This window comes from Electrophorus electricus, chromosome 13 (genome assembly GCF_041902795.1).
Source record: "Electrophorus electricus isolate QZ-2024a chromosome 13, ASM4190279v1, whole genome shotgun sequence".
Classification (NCBI taxonomy): domain Eukaryota; kingdom Metazoa; phylum Chordata; class Actinopteri; order Gymnotiformes; family Gymnotidae; genus Electrophorus; species Electrophorus electricus.
Window position 1 is genome coordinate 11,519,125 of NC_137509.1, and position 15,725 is coordinate 11,534,849.

The following is a 15,725-nucleotide window of genomic DNA, read 5'->3' on the forward strand; positions in this document are numbered from 1 at the left end:
TACTTTTCACTACTAAAACTGATATTATGAAAATAAACATACATGCTACCTGGTAATTTAATTCACAATATAATGAGATGAAGTATATTGATATTATGAATTCCGATAAAATGTATAAGCAATATGTTATTTTAGTCAATAAAACTAAATGAAAATTATTTGGGGAAAAAAAGCTTTTTTAACATGAAAACATTGGAAATATATGTTGCTTCTTTATTTTGTACTCAAAATTAATGAAATGTTTAAAAAAAAGTTTTAAAAAATTCAGGTTGGCGTGTTTTTATTTGTGTGCGCGCGCATATGTGCATGTGAGACAGTGAAAAAAAAGACATGAAAGAAATGAGAGCGCTGCTAGAGCTGGGAAATTAAAAAGTGGGAAAAATTAGGCCCAACATTAAATGCCGTCCCTTCTGTGCCTCCTCGTCCCAATTCAACGTGGACAGCGCCAGCAGAACTGGGTTAATTTCACCGGGGGGAAACGAGGGAGCGGGTCGGGTTTCCTAAACGTTGGAACAGTGATTGTCTCTTACAGGATTCAATGCGTGCGTTAACGTAAAATGGAGAACGCAAAAGAGAATGAAAAGGAAACATATCATTCCTCATGCCCGCTCCAATATCACCCGAGGACCCGGCGGAGCGTCCCACGGGATCCCAATCCGCCGCCGCCGCCGCGCGCGCGCCCGGATCTCCGCGCGAGTCCAAACGGGCGGCGCGAGATATCGACGAAGCGCCTCGTCGGAGGCCACTGACGTCATTCGCAGGGAGGCAAGATGGCTGCGGCGGCTTGGCTGCATGGCCCCAACGGTGTGCGGCTGACCGAGGGTCTGGCGTCGGCGCTGAGAGAGGACCGAGCCGAACACCTGCCCGCGCTGTTGGCGGACTATCGCGAGCACGGCGTGGTCGCGACGCACGTAAGGCAGAGTGGCCGCCGCAGCGCTCAGAGGAGCTTCGCCTCGGCGGCTCGCTTCAGCGCGGCGGCCCTGGGTGGGATGGTGCCGTCTTTGTGTGTTGACGCGCTGCTCTGCCACCTAAAGGGGCTGACATTGCAATTCCGGTTGTCGAATTTTATGTATATGCACAAGTTGACCACAGCTTTTATTAACGGGTTGCCCCGATGGTGCTGACACTCGTAGCTGACATTGAGCTAAGCGACATAAAATAGGCCGGTAGCCTTCGCTGATTTATTTATTTCACATGTTGTTTTCTCTGACTCGCAGAAAGCTAGCTAGGTTAGTGGACGTAAGTCCGCCTTGGCACCGACGCAAATGCCGAGTGGGGTTTTTAAACAGATTTTGTCTCTGCCATAGCACTCCGGGGCCGTGGGCGGTCTCGTGGGGATCAGCAATGCCCGGCTCGGGTCCAGCAAGACGAGGTGGGCAGCATACGATGGTACACGCGCTTTGCTTGGTGTGGATAACTGTAGGTCACTCTGTACGCCGAACGATCATGTCCATCAGGAGAGGGAACAGTTTTAACGAATGCGAAATGCTGAAAGAGGTTAACTTTGAATCTTCCTGCGTTTTAGGTTTGAGGGTCTGTGTTTGTTGTCTATGTTGGTGAAGGACAGCTCGAGTGAAGTCTTCCAGCAGCACTGTCTCTCGTGGTTACGCACTCTACAACAGATTATCCAGGTGACCCTGGCTGCATTTTGCCCAATATTATTTTTGGTAACAGCTGCACATTATGAATCCTGTACTTTATTGTCTTCCTTTATGTATGTATTTAACAGCTTTCATACATTTTGTATACAGAAATTGTCTTTATCTGACTGAACATGCGTTTCATTCCGTTATCCATAATTGCTCTTCGCCATGTAGCTTTGGTTTAATGTAGTGTGGTCTTATTCCAGGCACATCAGAAGGTTATTTGGAGAATATAGCCGTAGTACTGAACACAATTTTTCTGCTACTTTGCCAAAGAAATGCAAACGTCTGTGCATTGCCGTGTTAACGAGACCTGAAGTGCGTTCTACCAATCTGCTGCAGATGTGGTGAAATGAAATTCTTGCTCCTTTGCTCTCTGTCCGTTGCCCTCCCTAACTCCCTCTTCTGTCTCCGGCCTGCGCGTGCAGTCGCAAGCCCCCCTGCCCACGGTTCAGCTGGCGGTGAGCGTGCTGTCTGACCTGCTGCAGTACTCCTCCCAGCTGCCCGAGCTGGCCAGAGAGGTGGGCCTCAACTCTGTGCTGGGGATCCTCACCTCCCTGCTGGGCCTCAAGTCTGAGGTGAGACTCCACCACAGCTCTAAGCAAATGCACTCGCGTCTCGCCTCATAGGTAAATGGCAGGTAATGGGGGATGTCGTGGGTTGGAAGTTGGAAGGAGCTTTGTTTAGATTTTAGTTTTTCTTGATCTACTATTGGCCCGTTAGATGATGTGCTCTCAAGACACAGCAGAGTTGAGTTTTTTTTTTTTTTTTGGCTTTCTCACAAGAGAGATGTTTGAACCATATTAGTTACAGGGCTGATGTTTTGCTTCTAGTGTTGAGGGACTAGATGCATTTTCACAAGTGGGCTGTTTCATCGTTTCTTTTCCACGTGAACATGAAAAACAAACCCAATTCAGACCGCATTCCCAGGTTTTCTCAGTACAGTTAATTTGTGGTTTATATTATGGTCTGATTTGTGTGATGGGAAAACCAAGTATGTCTGGTCTGTTCTGTGCTTTTATCCATGTGGAATCTTTAGGGTTGCCCTACACAGTGACTACAAACAACTGCAAGAAAGATTACCGCACATGGGATTGTATGGTTCTGCAGCAACATCCGTCATCTCAGTTTTTTAAAATGTATTTATTTTTTAGTGTCCTCCTTTTCTGACAGCATCAGATTTATAGTAATTGGATATAATCACAATGCGCGTTTGTGTAAGATGGTATGTTTGCAGTAAATATATATATATATATATATATATATATATATATATATATATATATATATATATATATATATATATATATTATTTATTATATATATTTATTTATTTATTTTTTACATTTTTTTCTCTTCAAACTTACCAGCATGACTACTCTCAGGATTGTATATTTTCCCAATGAACTGGATGGTATCATCTCTAGTTTAGTTATTAAATTGGCTAATTATACTTGTTCTAAGACCAGACTTACCAGCTATATCAACTTAATCAAAGATGTGAGAGGCACCACCAACAAAAATCAAGATGAAATACAATTCTGAGCCTAATATACTTTTTAAATGATGGATTAAATCCCATCACCTGAATTCTGATATTTTTCAATTCGTGGATCATGCTTGCAACAAGAAGTTGTAAAGAAGATTTGCTTAAGAAAACGGATGAAAACAATAGCACTACCGGGTTGTGCCTCCTGCCTGTTCAAACCACAAGAAAGTTGCCCCTTTTCCCAGTGATTCAAAATGAACTTCTCCAGAAAGATGTGTCCTATCAAATGCCTAAAATTTCTACCTACAACGCCTACCACTAATGGAATCAAGTCCATTACTGACACTAAGGAATTTTACTGGTGGTTAAGACTACATGCTTATTTTAATAAAAATGATACTCTGCACACATCACGACACTAGTGGAATCTTATTTAAATATAGCTCAGCCAAGTTGTCCTGGACAGTTCCTACAGGGGAATTCGAAGCATTTTTATATTAATATCTATGAAGGAGAAATTAGTAACTTTAATTTCAACAAACCTGCTAAAAATTGATCTACCAAAAGAAGAATACTCTGTACTTAAAAAAAAAAAAAGAGAAACAAAATGAGTGAGTGTTATTAAGCCAGCTGATAAGGTTGGAGCTGCTAAAGGACAAAAGACCTTTAGAAGAAGATAACAGTCCAACAGCTTCCTGAAACTAGTTTTTATATGCAAAACAGCCCTGGCCTCACTCATGCCATTTCAACAGGACATCTCTCTCATTCTGCATGGGGTCTTATTGTAGGTAATCCTTGCCATAGCTGTTTCTATCTTCTTAAAACAAGGTCAATCTTGGACGTCCATCGTATCTACTTGTTGTGAGGGATCGGAGTTCTAAAGGGGCTGTGGTGTGAACAGCAAGTGGTGCTAAAGAGGACCAGAAAGAGAACTGAGTTCTGTTTTAAAGTTCATTTACATTCAGTGTAAAAAGAAGTCTGTTACAGCCGGCTCCCTTTGTAGTTATCTTTTAACCGAAGCTGTTTCGGCTCATTTAAAAACAACTGTGAAAACACACAGGTTTGCCTTTGACAGAGCTGTCCATCTTACAAATGAAAATTGTCTTTGTTGTAGTGCCACCTAGCTGCCATGGAGGGAATGATGGCTTGTATGACCTATTACCCACGAGCATGTGGCTCACTGAAGGTGAGTGCTTGTGCTCTTCCCTTTGAGCAATCTGTCGATAAAGTGCCTGCATGCTCTCTTTGTTCACCACACCTGCTTGCGCCTGCAGGAAAAGCTAGGAGTTTACTTCCTGTCTAAGATGGACTCTGACAACCCAAAAGTACAAGAAGTAAGTGTCCTTCTCATGCTGCTGTTCTCAATTGTTAGTCCAGGCTTTTTTATGCAAGTGACGGCCATTGTCATTCATTCATTCATTTATTTATTTATTTATTTATTTATTTATTGCAGAATTATTTATTAGCCTTCTCATCCAAATTTATGTTCCTCGTACTCTAGGTTGCTTGTGAATGTTACGGACGGCTGCCTTGCCTCGGAGGTGTGCTTGAGCGTGGGGGAGGTGGACGCAGGGCTGAGGGATGGACCAATCAGGTGCACTGTCTGCTAGCATCAGCTAATAACATCCTGGGACAATTGTACCAGGGCATAGAGACAGGTGAGTGACACCTAGATAGACACAGTATGTCTGTCTGCGCTCATTCAGGAAATGTGCGAGAAAGTCCAAACGAATTCTTACCTAATTCACCAGTGTCCACTCCTTTTGTACTGTATATCGTCTCCTTATTTATGGTGTGTTTGTTCTCTCTCTGCACGTTCAGAAGAGACTGTACAGTATGAGGGACCAGGAGTAGAGCTGCCTTTTCCACCGATCGACGACATCGATCCACTCTTGATTCTTCAACTTCGTCATCGCTACAGAGCTGTGTGTCTCGCTCTCAGACATACACTTGGGTGTGTGTGCTTGTTTTTCTTGTTGTTGTACCTATAGAACAGTTGTGAATTATCTTTGCCCCTGTGACCTCAGCCCAGTGGTCCCAGCCTAATGCTCCCCCTGCTAACTGTGTTTGGTTGGCTTCACAGGCTGGGCTCCTCGCCTCCTGGGTTTCTCTTTGCCACTTAATAGATATACTCAGTAAAATGAGTGTGATTTAGTAATTAGCATTGTTTTCTAGACATGCTGATCTGAACAAAATTCCAAAATCAATGTTCCAAAATGCTGATAAAATGATGCAAATCTTTTGCTATTTTTCTCTTGTATGCAGTGTTGATCCGGCAACCTCGGTGCGTCTTTCTGTTCAGCATGTCCTTAACCTGGTGTGTCGTGCCCTGGCTGTTAGCATTAAGAGCATTGTAAGACCCCAATCCCCCCTGTTACTTTTTCCACAGATCTACACTCTAGATGAACACTTATTTCTAGTAGACATGTATACAGCAACCCATACATGTTGTTACTCCAACAGTAAGGCCTTGCTCGTCGTGGTGTGTGTGTGTGTGTGTGTGTGTGTGTGTGTTTCTAGAATGCCACAGGTGAAGGCTGCTTGAAGCTGCTGGTTTTGCCTTCAATACACAGCGACTCCCTGGAGCTGCTCTCCGCACTAATCAAAGCGTGGGTAAACACAAACCAGTTATTAAAGATGGCTGTTCTCCCACCAGCCTCCATCAGCAGTTTAAAGTCTTGGTATGAATAGATGTGTGCCGGTAGTCTGCTGTGGTGGTAGTAAGCTGTTGGTTGAGTGCACTGGTGGTGCTGTGTGTTTCAGTGTGCGCAGTGGCCTGGTGCGGTATTGTAGCGTGCTCAACAGGCTCTTCTCTCAGTCACTGTCAACATGGGCATCACTCCCAGAGGCCAGCCTGGGCCAGCAGAGATCATACAGGTAATATGCATGCGCGCACACACACACACACACACACACACACACACACACACACACACACACGTATGCATAGGAAATTGAATTTTATTGGTCCTTTGTGTCTTAGTTGAAGCATAAGCTACCTGTCACTTAGAGGTTTGTGAATAATGTAGGTTGTTGTCTCTCTCGTTTTGCCCACAGTGCTGTGCGAGTGACCCTATACCATACACTAGAATTGTGGGTGCGTGTGGGTGGAGCCTCTGCCTCAGTACTGCAGGGAAGCACCTCCCACTCAGAGCTGCTCTTCACTCACCTCCTGGGTGACATTACGCCAGGAACCGAGGCTGTCAAAGTGAGTCAAGTTTGGAGTTTTGGTACTCACTAATGTAAAGTATGTTCAGATGTGTATTTATGTACATTTATTTTAGTGAATGCACTAGTAAACGGATCAAGAACACATCATTCCTTCATCGTCTATGTACTTATTGCTTTGCATTTCATCATTTATGTAATTTACCGCTTTTCCTACTTAATGTAGGGCCAGTCTGAGTAATTTTAAATATTCTGGATATTTGTTATTCCTTTGAGATGCTGTATTTTTGATATAAAAGGCATCTAGAGCTGTGATTAATATGAAAAATGTAAAATGAGAAATATAAATAAATTGTATTTGATTTGTGTCATCAGTTACACTGTGCATTAACATAGTCTCAGTGCCAGTGTGTGGTGACGTTTGAAATTATTGGATGAGGAGGAACATGTTCAGTGCAAGATATGTGACAAGATATTGATATACCATAGAGGCATGACAGTTCAGCGTTTAGAAGAACAGGAATCTTTATTTAACTGGGCCTGTCGCCCCACACGCTGCATACCCTGCACATGTTGGAACATCACCATGCTCTAGAGTTTCTCTGATGCTTATTAAATTATTATAGCTGCACTATTTGTGAAATGCAGGTGTGCGCACATAACATAACACACGTGCTTATGCTAACAAGATTTAGTTTTGAAGCTTTAATATTATTGTATTTGTATTTTTAAATTTTTTTGTTTACTTTTTATTTTGTGTTTTGCGAAAGTATGTGGATAGTTATTTAGAAACACCAAGCATTTAAGGGCATTATTTGGGGTGCTCCTAGCTCACATCCTTCCTCGCTTTCCCACGTTGTTTCTCTCCGCTAGCTTCGTGCGGGACAGCCAGCCATGCCGGACCTGGTCGGCACCGCTGCAAAGGCGGGACCTCGGCGGACTAAAGGACTGGGCATTGGAGAGCCAGGTTGTATTTCACTGCAAAGGAAAGGTGATGCCCTAGCAAATCAGGACACATGCTTTGCTGCTCTTCAAGGTGAGAGGCTCTCAACTAGGACTCGATCGCTTATGATTAGAAATCTATAAAAAATATATTAAACACATGAATTGATATTGTTTGATTGCAGCCCTTAGACAAATTGTTTTGACTAGCGGCACTCTGTTGAAAGAAGATCTACACAAGGTATGTTGGTTTTTATGAAGCAGTCAACTTGACATTTTAAAAGTCTCTTGCTTTTCATTTAGCCTGAGAGTTGCTTGCACAATTCAAATAATCTTTTACATTTTTTCACTTTTTTTTTTTTTTTACCTGTTTTTATTTGGGAGTAGTTTATAGCACCATACAAATATTGTCCACCAATATGAAATTCTGCAAACTTCTTTAAGAAAAGATAAACATCAACAATAACGACAAACACGACCACTCCTAAGTTTATCACACTGAATATCACACACACATATTGCTAGTGGCTCAGTCATAAGAGTGAATAAAGAGTGGTGCAGGAGGGAGGGTACCCCGACGAGTACCTCAAATAACAGGCTTATGTCCCGTTAACGTAGACACTGACTTGGGGAGGTGCATACAGCAGCCGTGTCCCGGAAGTAAAACCACTTACGGAATGATATTTTTTAGGTACTTCCACTTGTGGTCAAAAGCCTTCTCAGTGTCGCGTGAGACTACTATCTCTGGAGTCACGTATATTTAATAGTACAAGAGTTAAAGAACCGCTACCTCCCTTTTAATAAAAAACCTGTTTGCCCCTCTCATGTAATGCTTGGTGGCATCTTGAAGCCTGGGAGCAAGTGCATTGGCCAGTATGCGTGCATCTACGTTCTGTAGTGGAAAAGGGTCTATAAGAACTAGTGTTGGAAGTAGAAACAGCACGAGTGCTTCACTCCGCCCTTGGTTTTCGCGCTCTCAGCCTCTCTGCTTCATTTTCATGCCCTTTGCTTTCTCTCTCTCTCTCTCTCTCTCTCTCTCTCTCTCTCTCTCTCTCTCTCTCTCTCTCTTCCCAGCCCCCCCCCCCCCCCACTCTGGGGCTTTTTGCACTTCACTTAAAATCTCTTTTCTCGTTTCTCTCCCTCGCTCAGAGGCTGCAGGACCTGGTGGTGCCCCTGTGCGTGCGGCTGCAGCAGCAGGCTCAGTGCGGCGCAGAGAAAGGCAGCGTCAGCGGCCAGTATGGCGGCGCGCTGCCCCGGCGGGAGCTCTACCGCCTCCTGCTGGCCCTGGTGCTCGTACCCTCCCCGCGCTGGCCCCCGCCACTCTCCTGTGCGGTGTCCGTGTTCAGCCAGGGCCGCCGAGATCGAAACATCGTGGTGAGTGAGCCGATATGATCCCTTCCCCGGCATGTGCCTTGCATCACCACCTTTAAGGGGAGATGCTGCCTTGTTGGATGAATTATTATTATTATTATTATTATTTATTTATTTTTTTTTATTTATTTTTTTTTTTTAAAGGTTTTTGTGTGTGTGTGTGTGCGCTTTATTTATAGCAAGAATATAACCCAAAATATAGTTTCTGATATGTGATCCCTGTACACACAAGTACTTTTACTATACATGACTGACTAAATATTTCTAGAGTAACTGGTTATTCAGGTTAATCCAAATTTCTCTGGCACAAAAAGGTTCGTTTGTGTTTTTGGGGGGGGGGCCAAATGGTTTCCGTTTTGTCTTTTGAGATTTGGTCAGCGCAATAAACACTGGGACAAAAAAAAAGTCTAAATGGTGTATATTTTAAAGAAAAAAAAAGAAAGCTTTTTAATAAGTGATTTCGATGGATGGTAATTATTTTTCAGCACACTGGACCCCAGTCTGCTCTTGTAGATTCGCCTTTGTGTATTTCACTTGGTATTTGTTTGAGATTAACTCAACAGCAGGTGTGTCAGCAGCAGACATGCTCAAACAACAGCACGTAACTGACATGAGATTTTAAGGCTTTCTGTACTAGGTTGTTGTTGGTTATCTTAAAGCATCTAGATGTAATCCAGATGTAATCCAGGTATAGATTACATTTAATAGAGCCGGGCGTTGAAACCTAACTCACTTTTTGTTTTGGAAATAAAAACAGATTGTAATGGCTTGTTGTAATCTTATTTACACAGGAGTTATTGTTAACCAAAATCCAGGCTTGTTGGCTTTTAAACCTTTACTCCAAACAGTGCAAAAAAGCATCCTGTAAACATCGTAATAGTCTGAAAGATCATTTATTTCATTCAGTTCAGTCGTAAGGCTTAATTTGGTATATGGCAATAACATACCTGTTTACCTGTTTGGTTTGGTCTTGTTTGTGAGCCAGCATGTCCACTGTGCAAGATTACGTTAATGTCAGACACCGACAGAGTGGCAGAGATTCAGTGTTGAAGTACTTTTGGTGATTTTATATTCTGTGACCTTTTTGAAAATCTGCACAGTACAAAACATTTAATTTGGAAAAAAATGAAAGGCACAGAGGGAGGTAATGGATAAATAGAACATTATGTAATGGTTTAGATTAGATTCACCTTCGTAGTTGTGCAGAGTACAGGTACGGTGCCAATAAAATGCAGTTTACTTTTTTGGTCATTGTGAGATCGGTGTGCCAAGAGGTTCCTGCATGGCACCTTCATGTAATACTTGTACTACAAAGCACCCCGAGTCTTCTCCTATAATGACACTGTAGAACACATGGCAAGAGGTCCGAGACCGTTCCTCCTTGCAGAAGCTCTTCTGGTCCACTCTCATCTGACTCTAAAACACAGTCCCACTGAAACGTCCATTGTAGTCTATTGGTCCTTGACAACAGAGGCTTCTGGCAAGGCTCCAAAACAACTGATTGATTGTAAAGATTCTAATCTCAAAACTGAACTAGAGAAACTAGTGAAACAGGAAGTCATAGGTATCCATATAAGGGTTCCTAATCAATCAGGTGAATGCTGAAACAGAAAATGTAAGTTGGAAAACACTTCGGTTATATTTTATTCTTAAGAATTTCTAGGTGTGCCAAGACTTGTGGCGTGCACAGAACAATATTTTCCTGTCAATCATTGTACTTCAGGATTAGATTTTTATTTATTTATTTATTTATTTATTTATTTATGTATTTATTTTAATGAAAGCTCAAAAGGAAAAACAATAAGGATTGTCTTTCAAAACCTGGTTTGCTCATGTTTATCATGGGTAACCGTATTTGTTTATAGGCACTGTACCTGTTTTATAGGTTGAGCATAGTAATCCAAATGCTTATTTTATTACTTCTGAACACGTGCTAATTTATGGAGTCTTTTTAAGATGCTATGTGCACAAAATGAAGTAGTAGTTATGTAATCAGTTTACCGATGAACCTTGTAAACGTGTGCGCTGCTTGGAGTGGCAACAAATAACTCCTTTTGTTATTGGTTAGTCTAGCATGGTTTTTAGCTAACCAGGTGATTTAATGACTACTCCATCTGAAGGATACTTGTGTGGCTTCTTGGGATAAATTCATCAATGCACATGTCCTAGCAGGGTTTAAAGCAAAAAATCTGAAGCTCAAAAGTGTAGCATGTCGGCGTGTATGCCTGGCTTGTATGTTGGGGGTAGTCTTGTGAGGGCTTCCCTTTAGTTGACTGTCAGATGTGATTAATCATGTGAGGTACTATGGTGCTCTGGGTACTTTCTGCATGGATGTAAATCTTGGCAAACAAAGCTTGATTCTTTGCCCTTTATAATTTAATCCACATATGCTTTGGCTAGTTGGACTAGTTAAATATAACATTTGCTTTCATCAATATGCACCAATATTAAACTGGAATTGAATTAACTGTGATACATTTCTGGGCATATAAGTTTCAGACATATTACAAATGGTAACAGGCAAATATGCTCTGAATAAGAAGAAAATATTGAAATGGATGCAATATATAATCTTGAGTGGTCATTAGTAAACCCACGAATGATGCTCTGTGCTGAACAGGCTGACATCGTAGGCACTGGTAGCTTAGGGGCCGCAGTTCAAAGGCAGCGTGGAGCACTGGGGAAGGATCATTGGAGAATGAGCTTTTCAGCGTTTGTTTGTTTTTAATAACAGAAGCCAAAGACCTCCTTTTATATGGAAGGAGATGGATAAACAATGAAGCAGCTCCCAATAAATGAGTTAAATGAGCAGTATCGGACTTACTAAAGAGGAGTCTTTGGAAAATTTCTTAAAATGCATGGCTGACTAATATATATTTTTTAAAAAAATTAACTCTCTCTTCTCTTCAAATGTTAATGTCTCATCGAACATGTACTTGGAGGTGTGTACACATTCTGTAGGCAATCCCCTGATGTGTCTCAGTACTTAAGGGTTGCAGCTGAGAAAAATCAACAGCGCTGTGTTTGTGTTTTTTATTCGTTTCTAGGCATGAGTAATTCCACATTTCTGAGAATTCCAGCAACGCTTGATCTAAAAGCAGAGGCAGTAGACCTGTAAACAGTAGATTTTATGGTGGGATTATTTTTGTAGCCATTCCTAGTCATCTACAGTATACATAATGAACACAGCACAACCATATAGGTTTACTCTTTCAGATCCTAAGGTCAGGACATTTTGCAAGAATAAGAAAGAATCCATATGCGGTTCTTGACCATAATGGAACTTGTGACCCACACAAAAACCACTTCAGTGTATGTGTAACCACATATTGCCAACTCGGGAATATGTGGGAAGTCCATGACCTATTCTGCATTGACTTTGAGAAACCTTTGGATGCTTTTGTTAGTGGGACTAGATGACTGCAGTGCTTTCTGGCCTACCCAATAGCTCTCTCTCTTAGGCTTGATTTTAGGGTTCTTTGTTTCTAAATGTCTTTATAGGTTTACTTGTACCTATCTTGGCAAAAAATTTACTGCGCACCCCAGAAGAGGGCAGACAGAACTCCAGAAAGACATGGAGTTCTCGCCCAGAAGTTTTAATTATTTTGTATTTTAATCTGTTTAAATTACTCTTTTAAAAGAAGGCTTACAAATCATTTTTCAGAGGTGCAGTATAAAATATATTATGATGCTCATTCAAAGAAACTAGAATGACGACACATTTAACTGTTTGAGTTAAAATGTGTGGGGGTATAACAGTCTTGCTTACAAGATGTGGCAACATATCTTATTGCAGAAGTGGTTAGAAGTGACTGATTGGTGGTGCATTTCACCATTAGAACATTAGCTGAGTTTAAAACTTATCTAAACCCTGGAATAACTTTGCAAATTAAATAAAGTGAATGTATTGAGTGTAGTTTAACCAAACCTTCACTGGAAATAAAGGTACCTGAAACAAAACCTGAAAAGATACCTAACGTTACCTGGCTACCCCTAGAGAAGAGAGGTCGCATGGCACAGTTTCTGTGTGATGCATGGGGAGCAGCCCTGCTGTATGGTACTGGGTGGCTGAGTGTTTTGACTGATTTATTATATGACGTTCTGTGCTGGGAGCGGCAGCTTCCATTACTATGGTGTTCTGGTCAGTTTTGTGTTTCTCTGTCTAAGCTTTTAGAAACTGCAATTCACCTCCTGTCTGTTGTTCTCTCTGGCTCTCTTCAGGTTTCTTCATTCTGTGCTGAGGCCTTGACTATATGCAATACTCTGCTTCACCCACGTACCCCCTCCATCTCCCTGCCTCTCCCGCCCCTTACTCTCAAGCCAACCCCATCTGCACCTGTCCATGCCCCCACCCAGAACCCCTCGCTCTCCGTCCCGACCCTTCTGGGGGCCCCTGCACCAGGCCCTTCCTTTCCTGCCAGACATCCTCTGGGGTTGGGCCCTGCTGCTCTCCTAGGCTCCCTGGAGAACCATCTCCCCATGGTTCCTCCTGTTCTCCCCACCCCGGCTGGTGCCAGTGGGCCCCCAGGTGACCTGCTCCTCTCTCCAACCCAGCCTGCTGAACTGGCAGGCCTTGGGGCCCCAGAAGGCCAACGGCAGGTGTTCGTTCGCTATGACAAAGAGGAGCCTGAGGATGTGGAGATCTCTCTTGAGAGCGATTCGGACGATAGCGTAGTCATCATGCCAGAAGGAATGATGCTGGAGATGCAGGAGGGAGCGGTCAATCCACAGACTCTCGCGCCGCCACCAGGGGGCGCCATGCCTGCACCCGCTGCTGGAGTGGTGGGCGAAGCTGGGACAGTGGAAACTGCGCTCCCTAATGAGCTTCCCACATCCATTTCCCATCAGATCCTGCCATCCGATGCCAACAATATCAACTCCTTCCCTGGACCCAGCCAGGGAGAGCAACTCGCCTCTCTGGTGCCATCTCTGAACTCTAATGCTGTGCCGCTCACGGCACCCCCTGGTGGCCTGGGGAACTCCTTGCCAGCAGCTCCACAGCTTCAGCAGATGCTATTGCAGCCTTCGCCAGGAGGACAGGCAGCCCAGCTGACCCTGTCCTTACACATGCAGCTACAGAACCAGCTGGCCCAAACAAGCCGCCAGCTCCAACAGCAGCAGCAACCTGCCGGTGCAGAGGAGGACCAGAACGTCATCAACATCAACAGCTCAGACGACGACGAAGAGGAGGATGATGAGGGCATAGAGGATGAAGAGGAACTGGGAGAAGAGGAGGAAGAGGAGGAAGCTCTGGAGGAGGATGAGGAGGAAGAAGGAAGTGATTTCCATGATGATGATATATACACAGAGTATCATGATTTTGATATGCAAGAGGAAGAGGGGGAAGAGATAGAAGATGAGGAGGAGGAAGAGGAGGAGGAAGAGGAGGAGGAAGAGGAGGATGAAGAAGAGATCCAACCTTTGGATGGGGACAACCGCCGAGGCGTGATGGCAGAAGAGCAGGGAGTGGTGATGATTGAAGAGCAAGAAGAGGGAGGCATGGGCGCTTTCCATGTGGAAAGGGAGAGACAGGTGGAAGGAGGGATAGAGGAAATGGAGGCCGTGAGAAGCGTCTGTGGGGAGGAAGGGATGAAGGACAAAGGGGCCGTGGAAGAGATTGAGAACATTGGCGCCGTGGAAGGGAACGAGAGCCTGGCCCCTGAGCAGCAAATAGAGACGCACGTGATTGGCGAAGACGCCGAGCAGCCGGAAGAGAGCGCCCCCGCCAAAGCCGTGGAGCAGGAGGAGAGGCCGTGGGTGCAAGAAGAGAGCGCGCCAGAGCCGTCGGCAGCACCGGAGGATACCGGGATGCCTCGGGAGGATCAGGAGGTCACTGTAGAGGGCGGAGTTAATGAGGAAAGTGCAGGGGGAGAGCAAGACGTGGCACCCGACCAAAGTGCGGTGTCTACATCGGGAGAAGCTGCACCACAGCAAGGAGACGAGGAGCCTGGGGAGAAGGCCAAGGGCGAAGAGGAGCAGGCGGGAGCGCTGGAGGAGGAGGAGGAGGAGGAGGAGGAGGCACGAGGAACAAAGAGAAAGATAGAAGATGTGGAGGAAGCAGAGGCCTCTGAACAGGGTAGTGAGAATAAGGTAAACCCCCTCGCCTTCATTACGCTTGTAGCCACTGAGCACCATGCTCCTACGTGAGAACGCGTCACTGAACGGAAAACGTTGTGGGCTTTAATAGCAGTGAAAGAATTCTTTCAAACTTTTTTTTTTTTTTTTTTTTTAAGCAGTGGTTCTGGGTGAGAGCAGCAAGAGGATTCTGTGTTTATCCATGAATTTAGCAATATTTATGGTCTGCCCACACTGTATAAACACTAGCAGGAGTGACTTGCAGCTCTAGAGTATGCAAGCTTGATTGGTTCAGTAAAGTACACTCTGCATTTCCTCTGTCCCTTTCTGTCCGCCCAGCGAGATGAAATGATGGCTTCCATGCTGGCTGACTTTGTGGACTGCCCTCCAGATGACGAGGACCATGGTGCCTCACAGTCCCATTCCTAGAGCACCAACATCTCCAGAACACATCATTCATTTGGTCTCCACGTAGACTTTCTTTCCCAGAGAGCAACAGATTCCTAAGGGGCTTGCATCAAGATTTGCGCACAGATATGTGTCACTAAAACTTGTACTTTTTTTTTTTTTTATCTGTGATGATTATTTTAGATTTTCCTTAATGGATCGTACAGAGTGATGCAGTCATGGTCTTGCTTGTGATGTCATTAAAGATTTACTCTTTTATGGTGTCAAAAGTGCTTCTAACAAATGTGGGAACCTGTGGTGATCAACTCTCACCCATACGGCTGACTTGCATTCTGCCCCATTCATATGGCCCCATTATTCCTACATTTAAGAGCTCAGCAACTAGTGTGTTTTTCTTGCCCACATTCCTGGGCACTTTGCCCTGCGAGATAAAATATATATATTGGCTTGCCTGGAGCTATTCTGAATACGTGTTTGCATGCACTCAGCTTGCCTGTTTATATATTTTGTGGCTTCCTTTACTGTCCAGTATCCTTGGTTACCTACACATGGAGGAAAATATGGTTATTCTAGTGTTTTTGCTGTTTTTTAAGATTTTGGTTTTTTGTTTGTTACGTTTTTCTTATTTG

The 15,725-nt window shown here is 43.8% G+C and overlaps 1 protein-coding gene across 6 annotated transcripts; it reads left to right on the forward strand.

The window, feature by feature from the left end:
- Window positions 1-754: 754 nt before the first annotated feature.
- Window positions 755-15,352, forward strand: pelp1 (proline, glutamate and leucine rich protein 1). 6 transcript variants are annotated; one of them, XM_027015561.3, is made up of 17 exons: window positions 755-911; window positions 1,308-1,372; window positions 1,526-1,631; window positions 2,072-2,221; window positions 4,247-4,318; window positions 4,407-4,466; window positions 4,634-4,790; window positions 4,954-5,086; window positions 5,398-5,485; window positions 5,653-5,741; window positions 5,896-6,009; window positions 6,190-6,340; window positions 7,174-7,336; window positions 7,428-7,483; window positions 8,392-8,616; window positions 12,835-14,703; window positions 15,028-15,352. In XM_027015561.3, the coding sequence occupies exons 1-17, from the start codon at window positions 771-773 to the stop codon at window positions 15,115-15,117; spliced, it is 3,729 nt and encodes a 1,242-aa protein (XP_026871362.3). In that variant the 5' UTR covers window positions 755-770; the 3' UTR covers window positions 15,118-15,352. The 6 variants fall into 6 exon arrangements, with proteins under 6 accessions (XP_026871362.3, XP_081550901.1, XP_081550899.1 ...); XM_081694774.1 differs by having other exon boundaries at window positions 828-911; window positions 1,308-1,419; XM_081694776.1 differs by having other exon boundaries at window positions 834-911; window positions 1,308-1,389.
- The last annotated feature ends 373 nt before the right edge of the window (window positions 15,353-15,725 follow it).

Bases quoted from the DNA above. Each gene is read 5' to 3' on its own strand.
- pelp1 (XM_027015561.3), top strand. From the start codon at position 771: ATGGCTGCGGCGGCTTGGCTGCATGGCCCCAACGGTGTGCGGCTGACC. The intron at 1,632-2,071 runs GTGACCCTGGCT...CTGCGCGTGCAG, and splicing joins CTCTACAACAGATTATCCAG to TCGCAAGCCCCCCTGCCCAC. The intron at 4,791-4,953 runs GTGAGTGACACC...CTGCACGTTCAG, and splicing joins GTACCAGGGCATAGAGACAG to AAGAGACTGTACAGTATGAG.